The sequence below is a fragment of the Triticum dicoccoides genome, chromosome 1B (assembly GCF_002162155.2).
Source record: "Triticum dicoccoides isolate Atlit2015 ecotype Zavitan chromosome 1B, WEW_v2.0, whole genome shotgun sequence".
NCBI classification, from domain to species: Eukaryota; Viridiplantae; Streptophyta; class Magnoliopsida; order Poales; family Poaceae; genus Triticum; species Triticum dicoccoides.
Genome location: NC_041381.1, coordinates 679,636,911 through 679,664,165, shown reverse-complemented (window position 1 = coordinate 679,664,165; position 27,255 = coordinate 679,636,911). Strand labels below are relative to the sequence as shown.

General features: G+C 47.4%; 1 protein-coding gene across 1 annotated transcript; it reads right to left on the bottom strand.

The window, feature by feature from the left end:
• Positions 1-926: 926 nt before the first annotated feature.
• LOC119349619 (3-ketoacyl-CoA synthase 4-like) lies at positions 927-3,319 on the bottom strand. Its single transcript, XM_037617678.1, has one exon. It carries the CDS (start codon positions 3,067-3,069, stop codon positions 1,492-1,494), a length of 1,578 nt encoding a protein of 525 aa, XP_037473575.1. The 5' UTR covers positions 3,070-3,319; the 3' UTR covers positions 927-1,491.
• Between the last annotated feature and the right edge of the window lie 23,936 nt (positions 3,320-27,255).

Genomic DNA, 27,255 nt, shown 5'->3' with positions numbered 1-27,255 from the left:
CAAGTCCTAGTAGATTCTTTTTGGTGTTAAATTTTTGCATTTGCATTCTCGGGTTAAAAAATAGTTGCTCGTCTGTTCGAGTCCTGGCATGCCATTTTTGTTGTTAATGTTCGCATATATGTGCAATATTGTGGTCCTGTTTTCTGTAAATAAAAGAAGTTTTAATGTTCGCATATATGTGCAGTATTGTGGTCCTGTTTTCTGTAAATAAAAGAAGTTTTAATGTTCGCATATATGTGCAGTATTGACTTATTGCGGGCCTGTTTTCTGTAAATAAAAAAAGTTAAGGTGTTTTCTATAAAAATACATCGCTGCGCTTCACTTCTTCCACAAATAAAAAATTTTCAGGGTGTCCTGTGTAAAATACGTCGCGCCTAGTGCCGTTCGTCACTGACGAGTGGGGCCATACACATTGATATGTCTGTATACGCGTACTGTGACCGTATCTGCACGCTTGAGTCAAGTTAGGTGACCACAAAACCGTATTTTCGAAGTTTTAGCACCAAACTGAACATGCAACGCAAGTTCTATGACTACCGGTGATATTACCTCTTAAATCTGCAAATTCATCAAGACATGATCGAACGGATGCCGGTCTGTTCTTGTCTAAGATCACAATCAGCACATCTCAAAAAAAAAAAGATCACAATCAGCAGCACCACCTTCTTGCTCAAGAGATATAGGTAATACTCCCTCCGTCCGAGAATACTTGTCATCAAAATGGATAAAAAAAGATGTATCTAGAACTAAAATACATCTAGATACATCCCCTTTTATCCATTTTGATGACAAGTAATTCCGGACGGAGGGAGTACAATATATCATAAACTAGCTAGTAAGCACACAGGAACATTGATAGATATGATTTCCATATGACAGAGAATATGAATGAAAAATGATAAAGGAATAAAACCATTTGAGGCGTATAAATCAAGGACACTATGATAGCAGAAGAAAAAAATCGATTGGACATGACAAATACATGCTCCATACTTCAGTCGACAGACCCAACAATACACTGCCTGTAATCAGCATGAATGAATCCCTTTTAATAATTTGTCATGTAACCAAAAATAGAGATTGACCCCTCCTATGGTGAAATGGTAAATCCGCAGCAATGGCTAAAAGAGACAACAAATGTACATACAACAACACAGCAGGCATATAGTATCTCATCACCACTCTGCTACTACTGGACTGGAGTAGTAAAACTTACCGCAGGGACAGGGTCAGGGCAGGATGGGGTCCAGATCCCTCCTCAAGTACACAGACCACCAACCAATCAATCAAAACGATGAAGAAGATGAGGGCAGAGTTGCATTCATACGGATCAGAGCAGACTCGCACCACGCCTGGAGATTCATTCTTGCACATCTATGCATCTGGTAATTGACCATAAATGGATTTGAATTGATCCATGCTATGCTCGGGTTTCTGTATCTGGAAGAGCTCCATTAATGGCGACGGGCGCGGATGCTATTGCTGCTGCTGCTACTTGTGGGTGTGGGTGTGGGTGGGGAAGCCGTCGACGAGCTCCACGGGGTAGCGGTCGATGCAGTCGTCCCAGGGGGTGCTGGGCGACGGCTTGACGTTGCGCAGGGCGTGCCACACCGCGCTGTTGCACTTGAACCCGCTGCCGAAGGCGATCTGCCAGATGCGGTCGCCGCGCCGGACCCGGCCCTTGGCCTCCATGTAGGCCAGCTCGTACCAGATGGAGCTGCTGGAGGTGTTGCCGAACCGGTGCAGCGTCATCCGGGACGCCTCCACGTGCACCGGCTGCAGCTGCAGGTTCTTCTCCAGCTCGTCGATCACCGCGCGCCCGCCGGCGTGGATGCAGAAGTGCTCGAACGCCAGCTTGAAGTCCGGGATGTAGGGCTTCACCTTGGCGTTGAAGAGCTTCTTGGACACCAGCGTGGCGAAGAAGAGCAGCTGCTCGCTGAAGGGGAGCACCAGCGGCCCCAGCGTGGTGATGTTGGTCTTGAGCGCGCCGCCGGCGATCGCCATCAGGTCCTTGGACAGGGACACGCCCGTCTTGCCCTCGCCGTCCTGCTCCTGGTACACGCAGTTGAAGGCCTTGTCGTCGGCGCCCTTGTGCGTGCGCACCACGTGCTTGAGGCTGTACTTTGCGCGCCGGCGGTCGGCGCCGCGGTTGGAGAGGAGCACCGCGGAGCAGCCGACGCGGAAGAGGCAGTTGGGGATGAGCATCGACTTGCGGTTGCCGAAGTACCAGTTCTGCGTGATGTTCTCCGTGCTCACCACCACGGCGTAGGTGCCGCGGTGCACCTGGAGCATGTCCCGGGCCAGGTCGATGGCGATGACGCCGGCGCTGCAGCCCATGCCGCCGAGGTTGAAGCTCCGGACGTTGCCCCTGAGCTTGTACCGGTTGACGATCATGGCGGAGAGCGAGGGCGTCGGGTTGAAGAGGCTGCAGTTGACGACGAGGATGCCGACGTCCTTGGGCTTGACGCCGGTGGCGGCGAAGAGGCTGTCGAGCGCGCCGAACATGACGGACTCGGCCTCGGCGCGGGCGTTGGCCATGGTGGGCTCGGGCGGGATGGCGTGCATGCCCTCGGGGCAGTAGGTCTCCTCGCTGAGGCCGGAGCGCTCGAGGATCTTGCGCTGGAACTCGAGGGCGTCGTCGGAGAAGCCGCAGAGCGCCGAGTGGCGGAGGAACTCCTGGAAGCCGACCTTGAGGTGGTCGGGCGCCTTGTAGCAGGCGAAGTCGACGAGGTAGACCGGGCGCGGGCGGGTGAGCGCGTACACGGTGGCGCCGAAGACGAGGACGGCGGAGAGCACGAGCACCGAGACGAGGTTGTACTGGAGGTGCAGCCAGAGCTGGCGGAGGTCGTCGGGGTCGGTGCGGCCGGCCTCGAGCACGATGACGGCCATGAGCGGCAGCAGCAGCAGCGTGATGAGGTGGGTGATGAGGTAGTGGTACCCGAGCTTCACGTACTTGAGGTTCACGCTCTGGAGGAAGTCCGGCAGCCGGCGGTGGCTGGGCGTGGTCGCCGCCGTCGCCGCCTCCGTCGGCGCGGCCGCGGCCGGCGGCGGAGCGATGCCTCCGTTCATCGCCCCCCTCCCCGGATCGCTCGCGCGCGCGGCTAGATCTGGATGCGGAATCTGGACTGGGCAGTCAAAGGCGGATGGGTGGATGGGTGGATGCCGATGCGTGGACCTCGTGCGGATGGGAGGCGTTACTGGCGATGCTCGACGACGCCTGTGAGTTGGAGTGGTGGTGGGAGGGGTTGACGGTGGCCGGCGGGGAGGGGGGCGGCGGTGCCGGCCGGTGGAGGGGGAGGATCCGGCGGCGGCGGAGGAGGAGGCGGAGGCCGTTGTTGGCAGGGTGGGAGGGGATAAATAATCGGCGAGGTGGGAGGAGAGTCCAGAGGAGGGTTTTTTGGCTCGGTTCCATTTTGCAGGGGCGCCCTCGAAGAATGTGACATTTCAGTTACTTTTGTTTTTTTGGACGCTGGCATTTCGGTCACTGATTTTGCTGGTTTTCTTTTAGTAAAAGAAATGATTTTATATACTACTTTTATCCGCCATGCACAATTGGCTTTTATTTGAAACTATTTTTTTGAACAATTAAGAATGCATTAGCTAATGTTTTTATCTGACTTTTTTCAATTGTTTTGCTATTGCTCATACAGCTAGCGCATAATTATTCCTAGGCGTGATTTGAAGGTAAGAAAGCGCTACTTTTTTTTGAAAATCCCTTTTGGAGGCCGAGCTTCAATGAGGCCGGTTTTTGAAAAATTTCAAAATCGTCCAAATTCATATTTTTACGTACAAAAATTTATGAAAAAATAGATATACATGGTGGCATAATGCATAAATGTGTAAATTTTCAGGACAAAATTTTGAATTTTCCAAAAAAGACGGCCTCCATGGAGGCCGAGAGCCAAAACACTTCACTCCTATATTTTTTTCAGTTCACTGAGCTGTAGCCTTTGAGAAAAGACTATACAACTGCATAGCCCCATGAACTTGCGTATAAATGTTTATCCCTCCGAGAGAAAAACAATCCAGTCTCACCAAAAACCTAATGTGTTTTTTTTTCAAAACATGTAAGAGCTCTGGCCTCTATTCATCGAGGAAAAGAAAGAAGGTACACAAATGATCACATCACGGAGAAATGGCCGGTTTAGACGGCCCACTCCACCCACAGACGAACCTATGAGGTGTCGAGGACTACCATTGCGATGTTCTTATGTGTGGATCAGAAAAACAAGGTTGTAGTAGTTATCAAAGAATTAAGCTCCTTGCACTCGGATTCATGATAGATTCGCGCATCGGCATTCGCCTTGACGTGTGGTAGCAGCAACAAACCAACAACACGTACTCCCTCCGTCCGCAAATGCTTTGCCGAACAAAGGGAGTACAAACTAGTGAAAAGTTTTTTCCCCTCGTAACCTAAAAACCCTCTCGGGCGATTAGGGTTTCGCGGTGGACTCGACGGCGGCCGCCAGATCAGATCGGCAGGCCGCACCTAGCACTCCGGCGAGGGATGGAGACGGCATCCGCGAGCGCAAGCACGGGGGCGACGCCTGAATCCCCTCGGACGGCCAGGGCAAAGCTGGAAGAAGCACTCGGGAAGTTAGGCATCACCGAAGAAGAGGCTACGCCTCTGATCATCGAGGATGCAGATGAGGGTCAGCCGAGGAAGTGGTTGATCGCGGGCAAGGTTCTTCACCGACAGATGCTCCATATCCATACGATCACCAACGCTCTTCGGTCGGCATGGGGTAATCCAAAAGGACTGCAATTCAGATCCATGGGAGATAACATGTTCGTGGCGGAGCTAGATTCACAGAGAGACCGTGACAGAATTTGGATGGGCTCGCCATGGCATATAAGCAAGAACGCTGTCATATTGGCAGACTTCGAGGATCACATGAGGCCTGATGAGGTTTCGTTTGAACGCCTCCACATGTGGATCAGAGTGCCTAATCTACCATATAATCTCAGGAACGAGGCATGGGGCAAGCTGATCGCACAACAGATTGACAAGAAAGCTTCAATGGTCCAGTTTGATCACGTGGGTGGATATTTGAGAGCAAGGGTTTCGATAGATGTCAATAAACCTCTTCGGAGGTGGATCTTGATCAACTCAGCCAAGAGGAAGAAGGAAGAGGCCTACGACATTCAGTATGAACATGTGTCGCACTTCTGTTTCTCTTGTGGCCGCCTGGGGCACAATGATGCGTTCTGCCCCACTCCGGGGCCTAGGGACAAGAATGGTGAACTTCCTTTTGGAGTGAAGCTGAGGGCACCTGAGGAGAGAAAGAAACCATCATCCGGTGAATATGAGCAGTCCTCGGGCCCGAGCAGCAGGCGTGAATCAAAGAACTCCAGCAACGCGGCGGACCCTCCTGAGGTGACCTCCCCTGTTAAAAATCGGTCGCAAGGAAAACGTAAAGAGGCACCTCAGAAGGTGTACCGCCCGGTTGTGCAGACTCTCCTCCTCACCAATAGCGCTGATAACGATCATGGGTCAAAAGGCGCAGCCATTGGAGAGGCGGTCCGTGAAGAGGATGGTGAGGAAAGTGAGAGGGAGAGGGAAACAAAGAAAAAGAAACCAACACCAGAAAATTCGGCAGCCTCCGATGGACGGGGCTGTCCATCCCAATGAGTATACTCAGCTGGAATTGCTGGGGGCTTGGGAACCCCGAGGCAATTCGAGTCTTTGTCATGGAAACAAAGGTGAGGGCTACAAGGGTGGAGAACCTGAAATTCAGTTTAGGTTTTGATGGATGTTTTGCAGTGGACAGTGTGGGGCTGAGCGGAGGCATCGGACTCTTTTGGTCCAAGGATATATCCGTCAGCCTGACAAACTATAGTACCGACCATATTGATGTTGTGGTGCGGAAACGGATCCAGGGTGCAACGGAGTGGAGATTCACCGGCTTCTATGGCGCGCCAAGAGTTGGTGATCATCCAACAGTTGGCGACTTCTACGTACCCTGCTCACAACCCCTCATGGAGCATGGGTTTGCATGGGAGACTTCAACGAGACCTTGTATGGGGATGAACACTTCAGTCGGGCAGCCCGACCAGAATGGCAAATGAGAGCGTTTCGTGAAGTGATCGAAGATTGTGCCTTCCAGGACTTGGGATGGACAGGTGTTCCTTATACTTGGGATAATCGACAGGCGGGAGCAGCCAATGTCAAAGCCTGTATCGATCGTGCTCTTGCCAACGAGGCTTTCTGGCAAATGTATGGACACACCCAGGTGCGTCACATAAGTGCAGCGGAATCAGATCATTGCTTTGTGAATCTAGTGTTCTCCGAGCAGCGCGGAATGAAATTTCTAGAGGGACCCGACCTTTTCGATATGAAAACGTTTGGCAAACGCACCGTGAGTATGATATAGTGGTGGCGGAGTGCTGGAACGGCCAGCACCGCGCACCTGATATGCAAGGAATCCTTGATTCCTTGAACGTAATGCAAGGAAGACTTGCACCTTGGGGGCAGAAAGAGTTTGGCTGCCTGGCAAGGGCAGTTCGGAAGCTACAACAACGTTTGGTAAAACTCCGGAGACAATCTGTAGGGCGCGGGCCCTCTGATGCGGAGAAGAGCACAATGCTGAAATTAAGGGAGGCATTAAGGCAGGAGGAGATCTGGCTGCGGCAGCGCTCACGTGTGCTGTGGTTGAGAGATGGCGATCGCGACACTGAATACTTCCAAGCCCAAGCAAAACAGAGGCAGAGGATGAATAAGATCATGGGCCTTCGGAGATCAGATGGATCGGTCTGTGCGAATGCACAAGAGGATAAAGAGGAAATCATGGGTTTCTACCAACATCTTTATACCTCGCAGGGTATCTCTGATCCCAGCGAGTTATTATCACATGTACCTGCCCGTGTCACGCCGGGCATGGATATGGCTATGGAAAAGCCTTTCGAACCGACCGAGGTGCGTAAGGCTCTGTTTCAGATGCACCCATCAAAGGCACCAGGAGTCGATGGCTTCACGGCTGGTTTCTTCCAGAAGCATTGGAAACTTCTTGGTGACGAGGTGACAACTGCGGTTTTGGGATTTTTAAATGGTGGGGAGTTACCAGTGGGCTTGAACGACACCTCGATCACACTAATTCCTAAGGTGTGGAACCCACAAACTATCTCACAGTATCGACCCATATCGTTATGCCCGGTTCTGTACAAGCTGGCTGTCAAGGTCATTATCAACAGGATGCAGGATTTCATGGACGAGCTTATCAGTGAGGAGCAAAGTGCCTTTGTCCCCGGACGCCTCATCACTGACAACGTTTTGGTTGCTTTCGAGAGCATGCATGCCATGCGATGAAGGAGGAAGGGGAAGAACCACTCTTGCGCAATCAAACTTGATATGATGAAAGCGTATGACCGTGTTGAATGGAGCTATTTGGAAGCTATTCTATCCAAGATTGGTTTTGGCGCTGTTCTTGTTAGACTTGTTATGAAGTGTGTAACGTCAGTGTGTTTCTCAGTACGCGTTAATGGAGAACTTTTGCCCTTCTTCAACCCAACTCAGGGTTTGCGGCAGGGCTGCCCGATGTCGCCGTTTCTTTTTCTACTCTGTGCAGAAGGTTTTTCTTCCTTGCTCAAATTCTATGGCACAGTGGATAGAGGGATACGAGTCAACTTTCACGCCCCATGGGTAAATCATCTGCTTTTTGCACATGACAGTCTCATCTTCATGAAGGCAGATACGATGAGTGCGAACAGGTTGAATGAAATCTTATGCATCTATGGTGCTGCTTCTGGTCAATGTGTCAACAGAGAGAAGAGTGCTATCTTCTTCAGCCCAAATACTTCATTGGACCAGCGACAGCTTATCAAGACCACACTGGATGTACACGCCGAGACTTTCAGCGAGCGCTACCTTGGTCTCCCAACAGTCATGGGAAGGATCACTAGCGGGACTTTCCAACATATCAGGGAAAGATCAAGAAGCTGCATGCAGGGATGGTCAGAGAGATTGTTTGCGTGCGCGGGAAGGGAAACTCTCATCAAATCCATCGCGCAAGCCATCCCCACTTTCAGCATGAGTGTTTTTCGGCTGACAAAGAAGGTATGCAAGAGCTTAACTTCCTGCATGGCCAAGTTTTGGTGGAGCAGCTCCATTGATAAACGGGCTCTGCACTGGATATCATGGAAACAGCTCGCAACACCCAAGTGCAAAGGAGGAATGGGTTTCCGGACCTCCGTCTATTCAACCTAGCAATGCTTGGCAAACAAGGATGGCGCCTCATGACAAATCCTAATACCTTGTGTGGTCGAGTTCTGAAAGGGAAATATTTTCCCAACTCTGAATTTATGCAGGCTTCAGCACCGGGCTCCTCCTCGGCCACTTGGAGGGCGATCATCGCCGGACGGGAAGCGCTGCGAACGGGGCTCATTATGCGGGTCGGCGACGGTTCTTCTATATCCATGTGGTCCGACCCGTGGGTGCCCGACATAGCCAACTTTATTCCCACTCCCAGGATAGCAAACTTGGTGTCAAAGGTCAGTGACCTTATCGATACGTACAACTGGACCTGGTGGCGGGACCTTATTCAAGAATCATTCCAGCCACTTGATGCGGCAGCAATCTTGAACATCCCACTCAGAACCGGCGGTGGCGAGGATTTTTTAGCATGGGCACATGAAGTTTCAGGCAACTATACCGTTAAATTGGCGTATCGACCTCTAGTGACTCGCAATGAGCGTCAAGCTCAAGAGGAAGGGCAGGATACCGGAACTCCAATCGATGAGCAACAGGTATGGAGTAAGCTGTGGAAACTAAAGGTGCTGCCCAAGGTCAGGGTCTTTTATTGGCGGATGTTGAGAGGCATCTTACCTGATGAATGCACTCTGCTATATCGACACCTTCGAGAACAAGGAACATGCAAGCTATGCATGGCTCATGATGAGGACTTGGAACATGCTCTACTCAGGTGCAACCACACAAAACAGTTTTGGGAAGAGGCTGAGCAGTTGTTTGATTTCGAGATGCCTACACTACATCCACTCAACTGGGCAAAGGATGTTCTCTGCAGCGACACACTCACCACCAGGGACCGGTCGATACTCGTCTCTGTGATGTGGTCTATATGGCACTCAAGGAACAAGTTGACTCATGGCGAGGACAGGCTTGATCCGGCGAGCTCGGTTCGCCGCACAAGGGAGACACTAGCGCTCCTGGATATACCCCGACAGCAGGCGCTGATGTTGCCGGGACACGGTTGGCGGCCTCCAGACCCAGGATTCATCAAGATCAATACGGACGCAGCCATACACTTAGATGGCGGCAAGGGTGGTGCAGGAGGCGTCGCTCGGTCTTCGATCGCCTTCCAAGGAGCGTGGAGCAAGCCCTATCTAGGGGTCACAGATCCCCTCGTAGCCGAAGCTTTGGCGGTGCGGGACGGTGTGATCTTCGCCAAACTGAGGGGCTTCTCAAACGTAATCATGGAGACAGACTCTCTGGAGGTTGTGAACCTCTGGGCTACTCGCCTCGACTCTCGTTCGGTCGTAGCTCCTATTCTGTTAGATATTGGAGAGCTTATCACTAGTTTTTCATTTTTTTGATATATGTCATGTTGTAAGATCAGCTAATGGGCCGGCTTACATCTGTGCAAAACATGCTTGCACGATTGAGAGGACTGATAGTTGGCTCGATAACACTCCCGGTTTCCTGGTCAGTGCCCTGTTGGCGGACTGCCCAGCGAACACCTTTCATTAATAAAGCTCTCTATTAGCCTGCAAAAAAAAAAAAACTAGTGAACTCCGGCGTAATTGTGCCGCCGTAAATGCCTTCAAGTCTTGTAAGAAGGCAAGGAACAACTTTTGATGTCCCGCTTCAGCTTGCCATCATGTAATTGATCTCGTTGCAACACACTCCCTCCGTCGCAAAAAATAAGTGTCTATTGTGGGGCGGATGGAGTATGTTTTTTTACAGCTTGTTGGAACGGTGTTTTTCCATGTGTGATTTTTGCCACCCAGTTCACGAGCTTGGTTGGCTTAACCGCAACGACAAGGAGAGATAACCGATTTAGCTTGAAGGTGGAAGAAGAGAAGAAGCGGCGGACAGGGACACGCACGAGGCGACCGGGCTGGGCCAGACGCGGAAATATGCGTGGCGAGCAGGACGTGCGCGCAAAGGGTGGCAGGCACAAAACAAAGGCAAAAAATGAAATGGAAAGCGAATCTGGAGCCGGAGTGCTGCGCAGGAGGAGCGACCTCCCGGCGCCCACTGCCCAGGCAGGCTAGGCTGGCCCCTCGTGCCCCGTCCGTCGCACCGTGGTAGGAAGAAAATCATCTATGGCGCGGTCGTCCCGACGTGCTCTGGTCCGTGGTGACCGACGGCACGGAGGCGACGGACGCGCCGGCGGCGGCGAGCGCAGGCAACTAGCTGGACGGTTGTTCGGCGGTCACAGCGCACGGTGTTGACGATTGAGCTGGTCCGGAGGCTTCGTCCCGAGGACAAAACTCGCACCCGGTCGTTCGCTGGTCAGGTCGGCCGCGAGCGTACGCTACGTACGTAGACCGCCGCGCTCTGCTGATCTGATCAAAGGGAGGAAGGAATGGAGGAAAACAAGGGCGGCGGCTGACGCCTCGGACCGGAAAATTCAGGCGAGCTCGGCGCGGCAAGTTGGACCCAGGCACGCCGATGAGCACCGACCGACGAAAGGCGTATCCATCCCGTCCCCGTGAGCTCTCGCCTCTCGCTCTCCGTCTGTCTGTCTACCCGTGGCAACCACGACAAAGGAGAAAAGATTCCCTCACCGTGTCGGGGCACGGGCAGTGGTAGTGGTAGTTCTGCTATGCTGCTGCTCGCCCGCGCGTGCGTGCGTGCGTGCGTGCGTGAACGGCCCCTCACGAGACGGGGTCAGGATCACGAGCCCAACAACCAAGACAATCATCGCGAATGAATGTTTATTAGCCAAGTCGTGAGCAGTAACTGCATGGCATACAGTACTTCTCAACTCAACCTGGTTGAGCAAAAACAGGCCCTAATGCGCCATCTCCAATTTGTTTGGTTGCTTGCATGCATTTAGGGTCCCTGCATTAGATAATAGTCCCTCCGTTTCTTTTCAGTCTGCATATAAGGTTTGATCAAAGTCAAGCTTTGTAAAATTTGACAAACTTTATATTGAAAAATATCATCGTTTACAATATGAAATCAATATTGTCAGATGCACCATGGAATGTATTTTCATACTGTATAGTTTTAGTATTATAGATGCTCATATTTTTCGAATATAGATTTGGTCAAACTTTGTGTAGTTTGACTTTGACCAAATTTTATATGCGGAGTAAAAAAACGGGGGGAGTGCGCAAGTGCGCTTTGTTTGGTTGCCTGCATTGGCCCAAGCTGCACATGGACACGGTGTTTGGTTGCACGCATGAGATATGATTACGAGCTACCACTTGCACTTAGCGCACAGGGTTAAGAGCTAGCAGAGGAAGGGTGGAAGAAATGCAGTGTGCGCCGGACCATGGCGACTACGGTGGATAGTGGCCGTGGCGTCATGTCCGACATGATGAGCATGGAGTCGTGGGCGAGCGACACTGTCGACGAACTAGTTGCGGTGCTCGCACAAAGACTGTCGACAGAGGAGGAGAATGCAGTGCTCGCGCCATGGTATCGTCAGTGCAGTGGACGAGAGAGGAGGCCGAGATGTTCGACGCCGGAAACGACTCCAGTGTAGTAGGCGAGAGAGGGGAGGCCAAAATGATCAACCCCGTCGGCGGTGCGGCGAACTGCAGTGTGCACAGAGGCAGAGGACACAAAAAAGCAGTGTACGCGACATTGCATCATCGGTGCAGTAGACGAACGACAGAGAGTAGGCCGAGATGAGCGACGCCGAAAACGACTCTCGTGTAGTAGGACGTGGGCAAGAAGATCAAGGGGAAGGGCTTCGACGTCGAGAGGGGCGAATAGGAGGGCTCTGAGCAAAGGACAGAGGAGCTCGACATGGCGGCGTCAGTGCATTAGACTGATATTCATAGAGAGATGAAGCTACGATCGTCGAAACCAAAAATTACAATACCAATGTTGTGAGGAACTGCGGGACCAGGCTGCTGGTCAAAGGAAATTTCAAATGATCGATAGTGCGTGACGAATCTGACAAGAATAGCTCCAAACGGGAACATGAAATTAAGAATTTATGGCCGACAAAACTACAAACCGGTCGCCTGAATGGAACCGTAGCATCATGGTGCATTTTTTCGTGTAGAGCTTACATCGAATCAAAGCACCGTTGTGTAGATCAGAGCGACAAGGAAGAGAGGAGATTATAGAAGCTTAGTGAAGGTCGAAGAAGACCTCAAGTAATCACCTCGCATCCCTATCGTCTCCACTCGTGCAAAGGGTCGCTCGCGTCGGCCTAGCTCGCAAGAAACTGCCGATCTGATAGTTTCCAGCAAGCCAGGCCGAGAGGTGCTTTAAGTTCTGTGCTATGCAACCCTAATAGTGTATACACGCAATTAAATAGGCAGAATTCTTCGCGCGCGGGCCTGATCGAGATGTATGCAGGCAACCAAACACGTCTTCTGTGTTTATGTTGATGCTGCTGCATTGGAGCATCGGCTTGAATGTTGACACTCATTCATTCATTCATTCAATGTCCAACTGCTAAACAAAAACGATCCACAGGGAGAATGTTCTTGTCAGGAAGCAGATAGTACAGTACAGTGCTTCAGTCTCCACCGTGAGTTGAGTTAGAGCATCTTCAACAGGCGCGGCAAAACGCGCGCCCGCGCGGTAAAATCAGTTTTTCGCGCGCGCCGGTTGGTTCCGCGAGCTCCAGCTGTGGCGGAAAGTTACTGCCGCGGGAAGCGTTTGTGCACGCGCGGTAGAAAGCGGTACGCGACGCGCTAGATTTGGTGCGCCGCTTCGCGCGCGCCTATAAAGTCCCGCGCTTCGCCACGCGCACAGAGCAGCCACGCGACTTTCTCCTCGCAATCTCGCCGCTTCGCACTCCACCGCTTCGCTGCTTTCCGCGCCACCATGCCGCCGCGCCGCCGGAGTGCTTCAGGCTTTCGCGGCGTTCGCGAGCGCCCCAACGGCTGGTTCTCCGCCGAGATACGGTCCGGCGACGTCCGGCCTCGGGACGTTCCGGAGCGCGCGCGAGGCGGCCCACGCGTACGACGCTGTGGCGTGGCGCTTGGAGAGGCCCCGGTCCCAGATGAATTTCCGAGACGTCTTCACGCGTGAGGAGGCACAACACCTCGCCCCTCTGCTGCGTCTCATGACGGACATGGACCGTGCTGACCACGCTCGGCGGCAGCGCCGTCTTCTCGTCGCCGAGGAGGACGAGCGAGCCATGGCGGAGTGGCATCGTCGCCACCCAGAGGACGTCCACGCCGAGCGTGCCTACTGGGCGGAGAGGACGGCAAGCGCCGCTCGGAGCGGGCGCACCGGCGTCAGCGGAAGGCAGTGGCGAACGAGCAGTGCGACATCGTCTCCGCAGGTGGGAGGTCGTTCTTCACCTCGGACGATGAACGTTGGGACGACGTATGGCTCTCAACCTCGGACGACACCGACGAGGATGACGATGGTGATGGTAGCGACTTAGAGTAGTTTTCTATCTATGTATGCCGTAGTAGTTTCTATCTATCTATCTATGTATGTTGAACTATCTATCATCTATGCCATAGTAGTTGCACCCATGTAAAATATCTATGTATCTCTTTTTTTATCTATGCAATTTTAATTTAAAAAATATTATAGAATAAGCGCGGGCGCTGCATTTTACCGCGCCTGCTGGAGTTGCGCGCGCGCGGCTTTTCAGCGCGGCTGCTGGAGCAAACGCTGCGCGCCGCGCCAAACCAGTTGATGGGCGCGCGTCAAATCCGTTTTTACCGCGCGGCGCGTTGGGCGCATGTTGGAGATGACTGGCTGTGCCGTAATGCTGGGGTTCGTGTGTGGCTTTGCCAGGCTCTAGTCCTAGACTGGTGCTGCATGGGCCCATCATGCGAGCTCAGCTGCTTGTTAAAAATCCAATACTGACATGATTCATTATGATTTCGCTAAGATGTTACTCTCTCATTTCAGTTAATGTTTTGCAGGTTTATTTCATTTGTGAAATAATTTATAAAACCTGATTCACAGTCCATTGGCTTTTGGTTGAACTTTTTTTTTCAAACAACTAAGATTTTACTAACATGATTCATTATGCACTGCCTAATTTTTACCTTGTTTGTTTTGCAGCCGGAAATAAATCATCGTAGGTGTGATTTGAAGCCGAGATTTGTGCAAACACAAATGAGATACTAATAACCACCAATGTAGGCTATGAAAGCGTTATTTCTAAAATAAAACCCATATTGAGCTCATCCCAACGACTTTGCGTAGAAATGTCTGCATATAGTTGCCACTTCTATTCCTGATGTGATTACTCCAGAGACTATGCCAGAGACTATGGTTTCCCCTCCCCCCTGTAAGTGCATTTAGTGCCCCTTAGTGATTTTGGTGTATTGAAAACTTATAGGTTAAGGGACTGATGCGTTTGTGAGTGTACACAGGTCTATAAGTCTATGAGAAGTTTGATATTTATAGAGAAAGTCGACCCCTAAAAATGAAGTTCTTCGACTGAAGACTTTGGATTTCTGAAGACTTTCTAAAGACTTTGAAAGTGAAGAAATTGGTGTGACCTTGAAGACTTGGTAATCATTCGAGGAACATGAAGCATTAAGACTTTGCTTTTACTGTTTCATTTTCTCTTTCTTGAGTCTTGGGAAACACCGTACTGTTAAAGGGGGTCGAGGAAATACTAACGAAAAATTTCTATGTGATGCTCAATTCAAAATCCTACACCTACCAATCCTTTCGAGTGAAGCCATTAGAAATCTCGCACAGTTCAGTCATATTCTTCAGTGACAGAGACGAAGTTCTTCTGGTCTCTGAGGAATTTGTTCTGACTGAAGAGTTAGGAATTCACCAGTGTGAATTGTCTACAAAGTGAGGATCATGATAGCCCTGAGGAATTCGAACCTCAAATATTCCGACCGTTGCTGTGCTACGCGCCAGCTGTCCCAAAATATCTACCCACCTAACGGTCATATCAGACAAGGGCATTTATGTCTTATCATGTCGGGCTACTCCCCAACTATAAATAGCCGCCCCCTACAACCACTAGTTGGTTGGCTGCTCCGAGAGAAACTGACACTTGTCATTTGAGAGCAACCCATCCTCCGAGGACTTTGAGTGAAAATCATCAAGTGAGGAAATCCCAAACCCAAACCTACAAAACCCCAAAGTGATTGAGCATCACTGAAGAGATTGATCCTGCGTGGATCCGACGCTTGTTTCCTTTGAAGACTGCGCTTCTTCCAGACGGTTAGGCGTCAAGGTCTAGAGCATCCAAGAGGAGTTGTGGATCGCCGAGTGACCGAGTTTGTAAAGGTTCGAAAGTCACCTGAAGACTTACCACGAGTGATTGGGCGAGGTCTGTGTGACTTTAGCTCAAGGAGAATACGGTGAAGATTGTGTGTCCGGGACTGGGTGTCCTCGAGTTTAAATACTCAGCCGCTCCAACCAGATGTACAACTGAGATAACAGTTGGAACTGGTCTACTAAATCATCGTCTTCACCGAGTTTACTGGTTCTATTTCGTCAACTCTTTCATTTCTTCATGTATGTTGTTGTGTGCCTGTTCATATCTGTTTGAAGACATTCACTGAAGACTTTCTCAATTTCCTCAGTTCTATTTCTTCAGTCTGTCTGTCTTCTTCGTTGTGTTATCTTGTGTTTACGCTTTCTGTACTCTGTGGTTGTGTTATGTTATGTTCATTTCTGAGTACTTATTCCGCTGCAAGTAGTTCTTCATTTAGGAATTTCCTCACCAGCAAATTTCTCAGTGAAGAATTCATAAAAATCGCCTATTCATCCCCCTCTAGTCGATATAACGCACTTTCAATTGGTATCAGAGCAAGGTACTCCCTTGTTCTGTGTGATTTTGGTTTAACCACCCAGAGTTCTAGTTATGTCGACCACAGGTATGATCAAGGTCTCTGCTGGGTGTCCTACCTTCGATGGCACGAACTACCCCTACTGGAAGAATAAGATGCGAATGCATCTTGAGTCAATCAACAACGATCTCTGGTATGTTGTGGAAAATGGTGTTCCCTCAGTCACACCTTCCCTGAATGCTGCTGATGTGAAGAGATTCTAGCAACTCGATTCTCAAGCGAAGAATATCATATGTGGCCATCTGAGTAAAGTGAAGTATGGTAGAGTGAGTGCTTTGGAAATTGCTAAGCTTATCTGGGATAGACTCTCCAAAGTAAACGAAGGAGTCTCAACTCAGCGTGACTCTCGTGTTGACATTCTTCGCAATCTCTTCAACCGCTTCAAAAGACTCGACAATGAAAATGTTCAGCAAACCTTCAATTGCCTCACTGATATATCAAATGAGCTTCAAGCGCTTGGCGCCACTGACATCACCGACCATGAGGTGGTGAAGAAATTGCTGAGATCACTCGATTCTTCATTTGACACTCTGGCACTGATGATTCAAGAGCATGCTGATTACAAGTCACTTGATCCCGCTGATATCCTCGAGAGGCTAAACACTCATGAGTTCCAGCTTGCTGAGAAGAGAGATCTCTATGGTTCGAGCTATGGCAAACCACGTGCTCTGAAGGCCAAGGCAGTCTCTGAGTCTGAGGAAGAAGACTCTACCAGCAGCCTTGGTGATCCTGAAGAACTGAGCCAGGAACTAGCACTGCTCGTGAAGAAATTTCAGAAGTTCTCAAGACGTGGTCGCTTTGGAAAATCCTCAAGGAGCAACGATTCCTCGTCTGGTGATTACAAGAAAAGGTTGTGCCACAAATGCAAGAAACTATTGGAAATATGCCCTAGAGGCAATAATAAAATGGTTATTATTATATTTCCTTGTTCATGATAGTTGTCTATTGTTCATGCTATAATTGTATTAACTGGAAACCGTAATACATGTGTGAATACATAAACCACAACATGTCCCTACTGAGCCTCTAGTTGACTAGCTCGTTGATCAATAGATGGTCATGGTTTCCTGACCATGGACATTGGATGTCATTGATAACGGGATCACATCATTAGGAGAATGATGTGATGGACAAGACCCAATCCTAAGCATAGCACAAGATCGTGTAGTTTGTTTGCTAAAAGCTTTTCTAATGTCAAGTATCATTTCCTTAGACCATGAGATTGTGAAATTCCCGGGTACCGTAGGAATGCTTTGGGTGTGCCAAACATCACAACGTAACTGGGTGACTATAAAGGTGCATTACAGGTATCTCCGAAAGTGTCTGTTGGGTTGGCACGAATCGAGACTGGGATTTGTCACTCCGTATGACGGAGAGGTATCTCTAGGCCCACTCGATAATGCGTCATCATAATGAGCTCAATGTGACCAAGTGGTTGGTCACGGGATCATGCATTACGGAACGAGTAAAGTGACTTGCCGGTAACGAGATTGAATGATGTATTGGGATACCGACGATCGAATCTCGGGCAAGTAAAGTACCGATTGACAAAGGGAATTGTATACGGGATTGCTTGAATCCTTGACATCGTGGTCCATCCGATGAGATCATCGTGGAACATGTGGGAGCCAACATGGGTATCCAGATCCCACTGTTGGTTACTGGCCAGAGAGCTGTCTCGGTCATGTCTGCATGATTCCCGAACCCGTAGGGTCTACACACTTAAGGTTCGATGACGCTAGGGTTATAAAGGAAGTTTGTATGTGGTTACCGAATGTTGTTCGGAGTCTCGGATGAGATCCCAGACGTCGCGAGGAGTTTCGGAGTGGTCCGGAGGTAAAGATTTATATATGGGAAGTCCAGTTTCAGTCACCAGAATAGTTTCGGGGGTTATCGGTATTGTACCGGGACCACCAAAAGGTGTCTGGAGGTCCACCGGGTGGGGCCACCTGCCCCGGGGGACTTAATGGGCTGAATATGGGAGGTAACCAGCCCCTAGTGGGCTGGTGCGCTGATACGTCTCCGTCGTATCTATAATTTTTGATTGTTCCATGCCAATATTCTCCAACTTTTATTACTTTTGGCAACATTTTATACTATTTTTTGGGACTAACATATTGATCCAGTGCCCAGTGCCAGTTCCTGTCTGTTCCATGTTTTTTGTATCACAGAAACCCAATGTCAAACGGAGTCCAAACGGGATAAAAACAGACGGAGATTTTTTTGGAATATTTATGATTTTTGGGAAGTGAAATCAACGCGAAACGGTGTCCGGGGTGGTCACGAGGTAGGGGGGCGCTCCCTACCCCCCCAGGCGCGCCCCTGACCCTCGTGGTCCACCCGTAAGGTGGTTGACACTCTTCTTTTGGTGCAAGAAAGCTAATTTTATGAGAAAGATCTGGGCGAAAGATTCACCCCAATCGGAGTTACGAATCTCCGAATATTTAAGAAACGGTGAAGGGGTAGAATCAGGGAACGCAGAAACAGAGAGATAGATCCAATCTCGGAGGGGCTGTCGCCCCTCCCAAGCCATGGGAGCCAAGGACCAGAGGAGAAACCCTTCTCCCATCTAGGGAGGAGGTAAAGGAAGAAGAAGAAGAAGGGGGCCCCTCTCCCCCTTGCTTCCGGTGGCGCCAGAGCGCTACCGGGGGCCATCATCATCACCGCAATCTTCACCAACAACTTCACCGCCTTCATCACCAACTTTTCCTCCCTCTATGCAGCGGTGTAACCTCTCTCTTACCCGCTGTAATCTCTACTTAAACATGGTGCTCAGAGCTATATATTATTCCCCAATGATGTATGGCTATCTTATGATGTTTGAGTAGATCTGTTTTGTCCTATGGGTTAATTGATGATCATGATTGGTTTGAGTTGCATGTTTTATTATTGGTGTTGTCCTATGGTGATCTCCGTGTCGCGCAAGCGTGAGGGATCCCCGCTGTAGGGTTTGCAATATGTTTATGATTTGCTTATGGTGGGTGGCGTGAGTGAACAGAAGCACAGACCCGAGTAAGTAGGTTGTTTGCGTATGGGATAAAGAGGACTTGACGCTTTAATGCTATGGTTGGGTTTTACCTTAATGAATCTTTAGTAGTTACGGATGCTTGCTAGAGTTCCAATCATAAGTTCATATGTTCCAAGTAGAGAAAGTATGTTAGCTTATGCCTCTCCCCCAAATAAAATTGCAATAATGATTACCGGTCTAGTTATCGATTGCCTAGGGACAAATAACTTTCTCGTGACAACAAGCTCTTTATTTTTACTAATTTGGTTGTGTCTTTATGAAACAACCCCTAGCTTTTATTTACTCGCTCTTTATTATCTTGCAAACCTTTCCAATCACACCTACAAAGTACTTCTAGTTTCATACTTGTTTCCGGTAAAGCGAACGTCAAGCGTGCGTAGAGTTGTATCGGTGGTTGATAGAACTTTAGGGAATATTTTTTCTACCTTTAGCTCCTCGTTGGGTTCGACACTCTTACTTATCAAAAACTGTTGCGATCCCCTATACTTGTGGGTTATCAAGACCTTTTTCTGGCGCCGTTGCCGGGGAGTCATAGCGTGGGGTGAATATTCTCGTGTGTGCTTGTTTGCTTTATCACTAAGTAATTTTTATTTGTTGTTCTTAGTTGTTCTCTATCTTTAGTTATGGGTAGGAAACACAAAATACCAAAAAAATTAGTTGTACCTACTGCTCCAATGGTTGAAGAACCACTCAAAATCTATCACACTACTGAAGCTTTTTACTTGGATCATCTTTGATCCCTATGTGCTCGTGCTGAAACCCCCACTAGTTTAGTTGAGGGCAAATCTTTAGATGAGCATGCTTGTTATGTGCGACATCATATATCTGAAAAATTGAAATTATTATGGGGTCAAATTCAACGTTTGCAATGCTATGATTGGAATTTATGTGAAATATATGATGTTACTTGTTGTTCTGAAAACCCTAAGAAACACCTTTCCTATCAATATGAGTTTAGTGATAATGGAATCGTATCTTCGTATGCTAAGGGTGTTTACAATTACTATGATGTTCAACAAATTGAAGAATTTGTTGCTTTTAAGGGTGCTTATGAAATTGCTTCTTTGATTGAAACGTATGATGCTACTTTTCACAAATCTGAAAATTTTGCCATACTTGAATATTGTTATGAGAATTATGCTTCTAATGCCTATGTTAAACAATTTATCGAGGAGTTCTCCGCTGTCCAAGAAGAGACTAATATTTTGCAGGAAGCTATGGAAGAAGAAATTGATGAAACTATGAGCTCATTGGATGAAAAATACGAGGAGGAAAGCGAAGAACAAAAGGAGGAAGAGCGGATTGATCACCCGTGCCCACCTTTTAATGAGAGTAACTCTTCAACTCATACATTGTTTAATTCCCCTTCATGCTTACCGAAGGATGATTGCTATGATGACTGTTATGATCCCTATGATTCTTTTGAAATATCCCTTTTTGATGATGCTTGCTATGCTTGTGGCCAAGATGCCAATATGAATGATTCTTATGGAGATGAACTTGCTATAGTTCCTTATGTTAAACATGAAATTGTTGCTATTGCACCCACGCATGATAGTCCTATTATCTTTTTGAATTCTCCCAACTACACTATGTTGGAGAAATTTGTGCTTATTAAGGATTATATTGATGGGTTGCCTTTTACCGTTGCACATGATGATTTTGATGAATATAATTTGCATGTGCTTGCTGCTCCTACTTGCAATTATTATGAGAGAGGAACTATACCTCCACCTCTCTATGTTTCCCATACGATAGAATTGCAAGAAACTGCTTATACTATGCATTGGCCTTTACTTGGTGTGCATGAATTGTTATTTTATGACATGCCGATGCATAGAAAGAGAGTTAGACTTCGTTGTTCCATGATATATGTTACTTTGTGCTCACTACTAAATTACAACTCATTGTTAATTAAAATTGGCTTTGATATACCTTGGGATCCGGGTGGATTCATTACTTGAGCACTAAATGCCTAGCTTAATGGCTTTAAAGAAAGCGCTGCCAGGGAGACAACCCGGAAGTTTTAGAGAGTCATTTATTTCTGTTGAGTGCTTTTATATAGTTTAAAAACAAAAAAATAAAGGGGGGAACCTATAAACTTTTCAAACAGGAAAGTGAAAGTGAGAAAGACAAGCATTGTTGAAGTGGGAGCTAGCCTTGAACTTTGTTCATGCTCACGGAAACTTTGTGAATCTTGATTACAGAAACTTTTCAACAAAAATAATTATCCACTTGTACAATTCCGTTTTATTATAAAAATAATGTGCCAAGGTTTGCCTTTAGGATGTTTACAATGCTTGTTGGTTTGTACGGTGCAGGACAGAAACTTGGGCTGTAGTGCGCGATTTTACATTTTTAATTGGAAAGTCAAACGGTTCTGATTCCATTTGCACTGTCTTTCTGTACAACGTTTTTATTTTTCCTAATTTTGGTAGAAGTTTTGGGGTACCAGAAGTATGGTGGATGTTTAGATTTCTACAAACTGTTCTGTTTTTGACAGATTCTGTTTTTGATGCATAGTTTGCTTGTTTTGATGAATCTATCAATTTATATCAGTGGATTAAGCCATGGAAAAGCTATATTACAGTAGACAAAATGCAAAACAAAATATGAATTGGTTTTCTATAGTACTTAGAGTAGTTATTTGCTTTATTATACTAACGGATTTTACCGAGTTTTCTGTTGAAGTTTTGTGTGGATGAAGTGTTCGATGATTGAGAAGGTTTCGATGTGAGAAGAAGGAAGAGAGGCAAGAGCTCAAGCTTGGGGATGCCCGAGGCATCCCAAGTAAATATTCAAGGAGACTCAAGCGTCTAAGCTTGGGGATGCTGGGGAGGCATCCCCTCTTTCTTCAACAAGTATCGGTATGTTTTCGGATTCATTTTGTTCATGCATTATGTGCAAGTCTTGGAGCGTCTTTTGCAATTAGGTTTTTATTTTTCTTTTATGCACCATGCTGGTATGAGATGGTCCTTGGTCGATTTGTAGAATTCTCTATGCACTTCACTTATATCTTTTGAGTATGGCTTTATAGAATGCTTCATGTGCTTCACTTATATCATTTGAAGTTGGATTGCATGTTTCTCTTTACATAGAAAACCGCCATTTGTAGAATGCTCTTTTGCTTCACTTATACTTGTTAGAGCGTGGGCATATATTTTGTAGAAATAATTAAACTCGCTTGCTTCACTTATATCAATTTAGAGAGATGACAGGAATTGGTCATTCACATGGTTAGTCATAAAATCCTACATAAACTTGTATATCACTGAATATGATATGTTTGATTCCTTGCAATAGTTTTGCGATATAAAGGTGGTGATATTAGAGTCATGCTAGTGGGTGGTTGTGGATTGTAGAGACACTTGTGTTGAGGTTTGTGATTCCCGTAGCATGCACATATGGTGAACCGCTTTGTGATGAAGTTGGAGCACAATTTTATTTATTAATTGTCTTCCTTATGAGTGGTGGTCGGGGACGAGCGATGGTTTTTTCCTACCAATCTATCCCCCTAGGATCATGCGCGTAGTACTTTGTTTTCAACGGCTTGTAGATTTTTGTAATAAGTATATGAGTTCTTTATGACTAATGTTGAGTCAATGGATTATACGCACTCTCACCCTTCCATCATTACTAGCCTCTTCGGTACCGTGCATTGCCCTTTCTCACCTCAAGAGTTGGTGCAAACTTCGCCGGTGCATCCAAACCCCGTGATACGATACACTCTATCACACATAAGCCTCATTATATCTTCCTCAAAACAGCCACCATACCTACCTATCATGGCATTTCCATAGCCATTCCGAGATATATTGCCATGCAACTTCCATCATCATCATATTCATGACTTGAGCATTCATTGTCATATTGCTTCGCATGATCTTAAGCTAGCTAGCATGATGTTTTCATGGCTTGTCCGTTTTTTGATGTCATTGCTACGCTAGATCATTGCACATCCCGGTACACCGCCGGAGGCATTCATATAGAGTCATATCTTTGTTCTAGATATTTAGTTGTAAGTAAATAAAAGTGTGATGATCATCATTATTAGAGCATTGCCCCAGTGAGGAAAGGATGAAGGAGACTATGATTCCCCCACAAGTCGGGATGAGACTCCGGACTTTATGAAAAATAAAAGAGGCCAAAGAAGCCCAAATAAAAAAGAGAGTCCAAAGAAGCCCACCAAAAAAATGAGAGAAAGAGAGAGAAGGGGCAATGTTACTATCCTTTTACCACACTTGTGCTTCAGAGTAGCACCATGTTCTTCATAGAGAGAGCCTCCTATGCTTTCACTTTCATATACTAGTGGGAATTTTTATTATAGAACTTGGCTTGTATATTATGATGATGGGCTTCCTCAAATGCTCGAGGTCTTCATGAGCAAGCAAGTTGGATGCACACCCACTTAGTTTGCAGTTTGAGCTTTCATACACTTATAGCTCTAGTGCATCCGTTCCATGGCAATCCCTACTCCTCGCATTGACATCAATTGATGGGCATCTCCATAGACCGTTGATTAGCCGCGTTGATGTGAGACCTTCTCCCTTTTTGTCTTCTCTACATAACCCCCACCATCATATTCTATTCCACCTATAGTGCTATGTCCATGGCTCACGCTCATGTATTGCGTGAAAGTTGAAAAAGTTTGAGATTATTAAAGTATGAAACAATTGCTTGGCTTGTCATCGGGGTTGTGCATGACTAAATACTTTGTGTGATGAAGATAGAGCAACAGCCAGACTATATGATTTGTAGGGATAACTTTCTTTGGCCATGTTGTTTTGAAAAGACATGATTGCTTTATTGGTACACTCGAAGTATTATTGTTTTTATGTCAAATGATAGACTATTGCTTTGAATCACTCGTGTCTTAATATTCATGCCATGATTAGACATAAGATCAAGATTATGCTAGGTAGCATTCCACATCAAAAATTATCTTTTTTATCATTTACCTACTCGAGGACGAGCAGGAATTAAGCTTGGGGATGCTGATACATCTCCGTCGTATCTATAATTTTTGATTGTTCCATGCCAATATTCTCCAACTTTTATATACTTTTGGCAACCTTCTATACTATTTTTTGGGACTAACATATTGATCCAGTGCCCAGTGCCAGTTCCTGTCTGTTGCATGTTTTTTGTTTCGCCGAAACCCAATATCAAACGGAGTCCAAACGGGATAAAAACAGGCGGAGATTTTTTTGGAATATTTATGATTTTTGGGAAGTGAAATCAATGCGAAACGGTGTCCGGGGTGGTCACGAGGTAGGGGGGCGCGCCCTACCCCCCCAGGCGCGCCCCTGACCCTCGTGGTCCACCCGTAAGGCGGTTGACACTCTTCTTTTGGCGCAAGAAAGCTAATTTTATGAGAAAGATCTGGGTGAAAGATTAACCCCAATCAGAGTTACGGATCTCCGGATATTTAAGAAACGGTGAAGGGGTAGAATTAGGGAACGCAGAAACAGAGAGATAGATCCAATCTCGGAGGGGCTCTTGCCCCTCCCAAGCCATGGGAGCCAAGGACCAGAGGGCAAACCCTTCTCCCATCTAGGGAGGAGGTCAAGGAAGAAGAAGAATAAGGGGGGCCCTCTCCCTCTTGCTTCCGGTGGCGCCGGAGCGCTGCCGGGGGCCATCATCATCACCGCGATCTTCACCAACAACTTCACCGCCTTCATCACCAACTCTTCCTCCCTCTATGCAGCGGTGTAACCTCTCTCTTACCCACTGTAATCACTACTTAAACATGGTGCTCAACCCTATATATTATTCCCCAATGATGTATGGCTATCTTATGATGTTTGAGTAGATCTGTTTTGTCCTATGGGTTAATGGATGATCATGATTGGTTTGAGTTGCATGTTTTATTATTGGTGCTGTCCTATGGTGCTCTCCGTGTCACGCAAGCATGAGGGATCCCTGTTGTAGGGTTTGCAATATGTTTATTATTTGCTTATGGTGGGTGGCGTGAGTGAACAGAAGCACATACCCGAGTAAGTAGGTTGTTTGCGTATGGGATAAAGAGGACTTGATGCTTTAATGCTATGGTTGGATTTTACCTTAATGAATCTTTAGTAGTTGCGGATGCTTGCTAGAGTTCCAATCATAAGTGCATATGTTCCAAGTAGAGAAAGTATGTTAGCTTATGCCTCTCCCTCAAATAAAATTGCAATAATGACTACCGGTCTAGTTATCGATTGCCTAGGGACAAATAACTTTCTCGTGACAACAAGCTCTTTATTTTTACTAATTTGGTTGTGTCTTTATTTAAACAACCCCTAGCTTTTATTTACCCGCTCTTTATTATCTTGCAAACTTTTCCAATCACACCTACAAAGTACTTCTAGTTTCATACTTGTTTCCGGTAAAGCGAACGTCAAGCATGCGTAGAGTTGTATCGGTGGTCGATAGAACTTTAGGGAATATTTGTTCTACCTTTAGCTCCTCGTTGGGTTTGACACTCTTACTTATCGAAAACTGTTGCGATCCCCTATACTTGTGGGTTATCATGCGCCCCTCCCCAAGGGCCCAAGGCGCCTCCACCTTGCTTGGGGGGCAAGTCTCCCCCTCCTGGCCGCCGCCCTTCCCCTCTAGATGGGATCTGGAGGGAGCCGGCCCCTCTCCCCTTCCCCTATATATAGTGGAGGTTTTGGGGCTGCCAAGAACATGAGTTTTCCTCTCCCTGACGCAGCCCTACCCCTCTCACTCCTCGTCTCTCACAGTGCTTGGCGAAGCCCTGTTGGAGTGCCACACTCCTCCATCACCACCACGCCGTTGTGCTGCTGCTGGACGGAGTCTTCCCCAACCTCTCCCTCTCTCCTTGCTGGATCAAGGCACGGGAGACGTCACCGGGCTGTACGTGTGTTGAAAGCGGAGGCACCGTTCTTCGGTGCTTAGATCGGATTCGGCCGCGATCTAAATCACTTCGTGAACGACTCCACCGACCGCGTTCTTGTAACGCTTCCGCATTGCGATCTTCATGGGTATGTAGATGCACTCCCCTCTCTCTCGTTGCTAGTATCTCCATAGATTGATCTTGGTGATGCGTAGAAAATTTTGAATTTCTGCTACATTCCCCTACAGTGGCATCATGAGCCAGATTTATGAGTAGTTACTATGCACGAGTAGAACACAAGTTGTTGTGGGCGTCGATTTTGTTCAATATGCTTACCGTTACTAGTCCTATCTTGTTTCGACGGTATTGTGGGATGAAGCGGCCCAGACCGACCTTACACGTACACTTACATGAGACAGGTTCCACCGACTGACATGCACTTGTTGCATAAGGTGGCTAGCGGGTGTCAGTCTCTCCCATTTCAGTCGGATCTGATTCGATGAAAAGGGTCCTTATGAAGGGTAAATAGCAATTGGCATATCACGTTGTGGCTTTTGCGTAGGTAAGAAACATTCTTGCTAGAAACCCATAGCAGCCACGTAAAACATGCAAACAACAATTAGAGGACGTCTAACTTGTTTTTGCAGGGTATGCTATGTGATGTGATATGGCCAAAAGAATGTGATGAATGATTTGTGATGTATGAGATTGATCATGTTCTTGTAATAGGAATCACGACTTGCATGTCGATGAGTATGACAACCGGCAGGAGACATAGGAGTTGTCTTTATTTATTGTATGACCTGTGTGTCACTGAATAATGCCATGTAATTACTTTACTTCATTGCTAAACCGTTAGCCATAGTAGTAGAAGTAATAAATTGGCGAGACAACTTCATGGAGACACGATGATGGAGATCATGGTGTCATGCCGGTGATGATGATGATCATGGAGCCCCGAAGATGGAGATCAAAAGGAGCAAAATGATATTGGCCATATCATGTCACTATTTGATTGCATGTGATGTCTATCATGTTTTTGTATCTTATTTGCTTCGAACGACGATAGTAAATAAGATGATCCCTCACTAAAATTTCAAGCAAGTGTTCCCCCTAACTGTGCACCGTTGCGAAGGTTCGAAGCACCACGTGATGATCGGGTGTGATAGATTCTAACGTTCGCATACAACGGGTGTAAGCCAGATTTACACACGCGAAACACTTAGGTTGACTTGACGAGCCTAGCATGTACAGACATGGCCTCGGAACACAAGAGACCGAAAGGTCGAGCATGAGTCGTATAGTAGATACGGTCAACATGAAGATGTTCACCGATGATGACTAGTCCGTCTCACGTTATGATCGGACACGGCCTAGTTGACTCGGATCATGTATCACTTAGATGACTAGAGGGATGTCTATCTGAGTGGGAGTTCATTAGATGAACTTAATT

What these genes read in the sequence shown, in the direction of transcription:
- LOC119349619 (XM_037617678.1), bottom strand. Translation starts at nt 3,069, where the DNA reads ATGAACGGAGGCATCGCTCCGCCGCCGGCCGCGGCCGCGCCGACGGAG.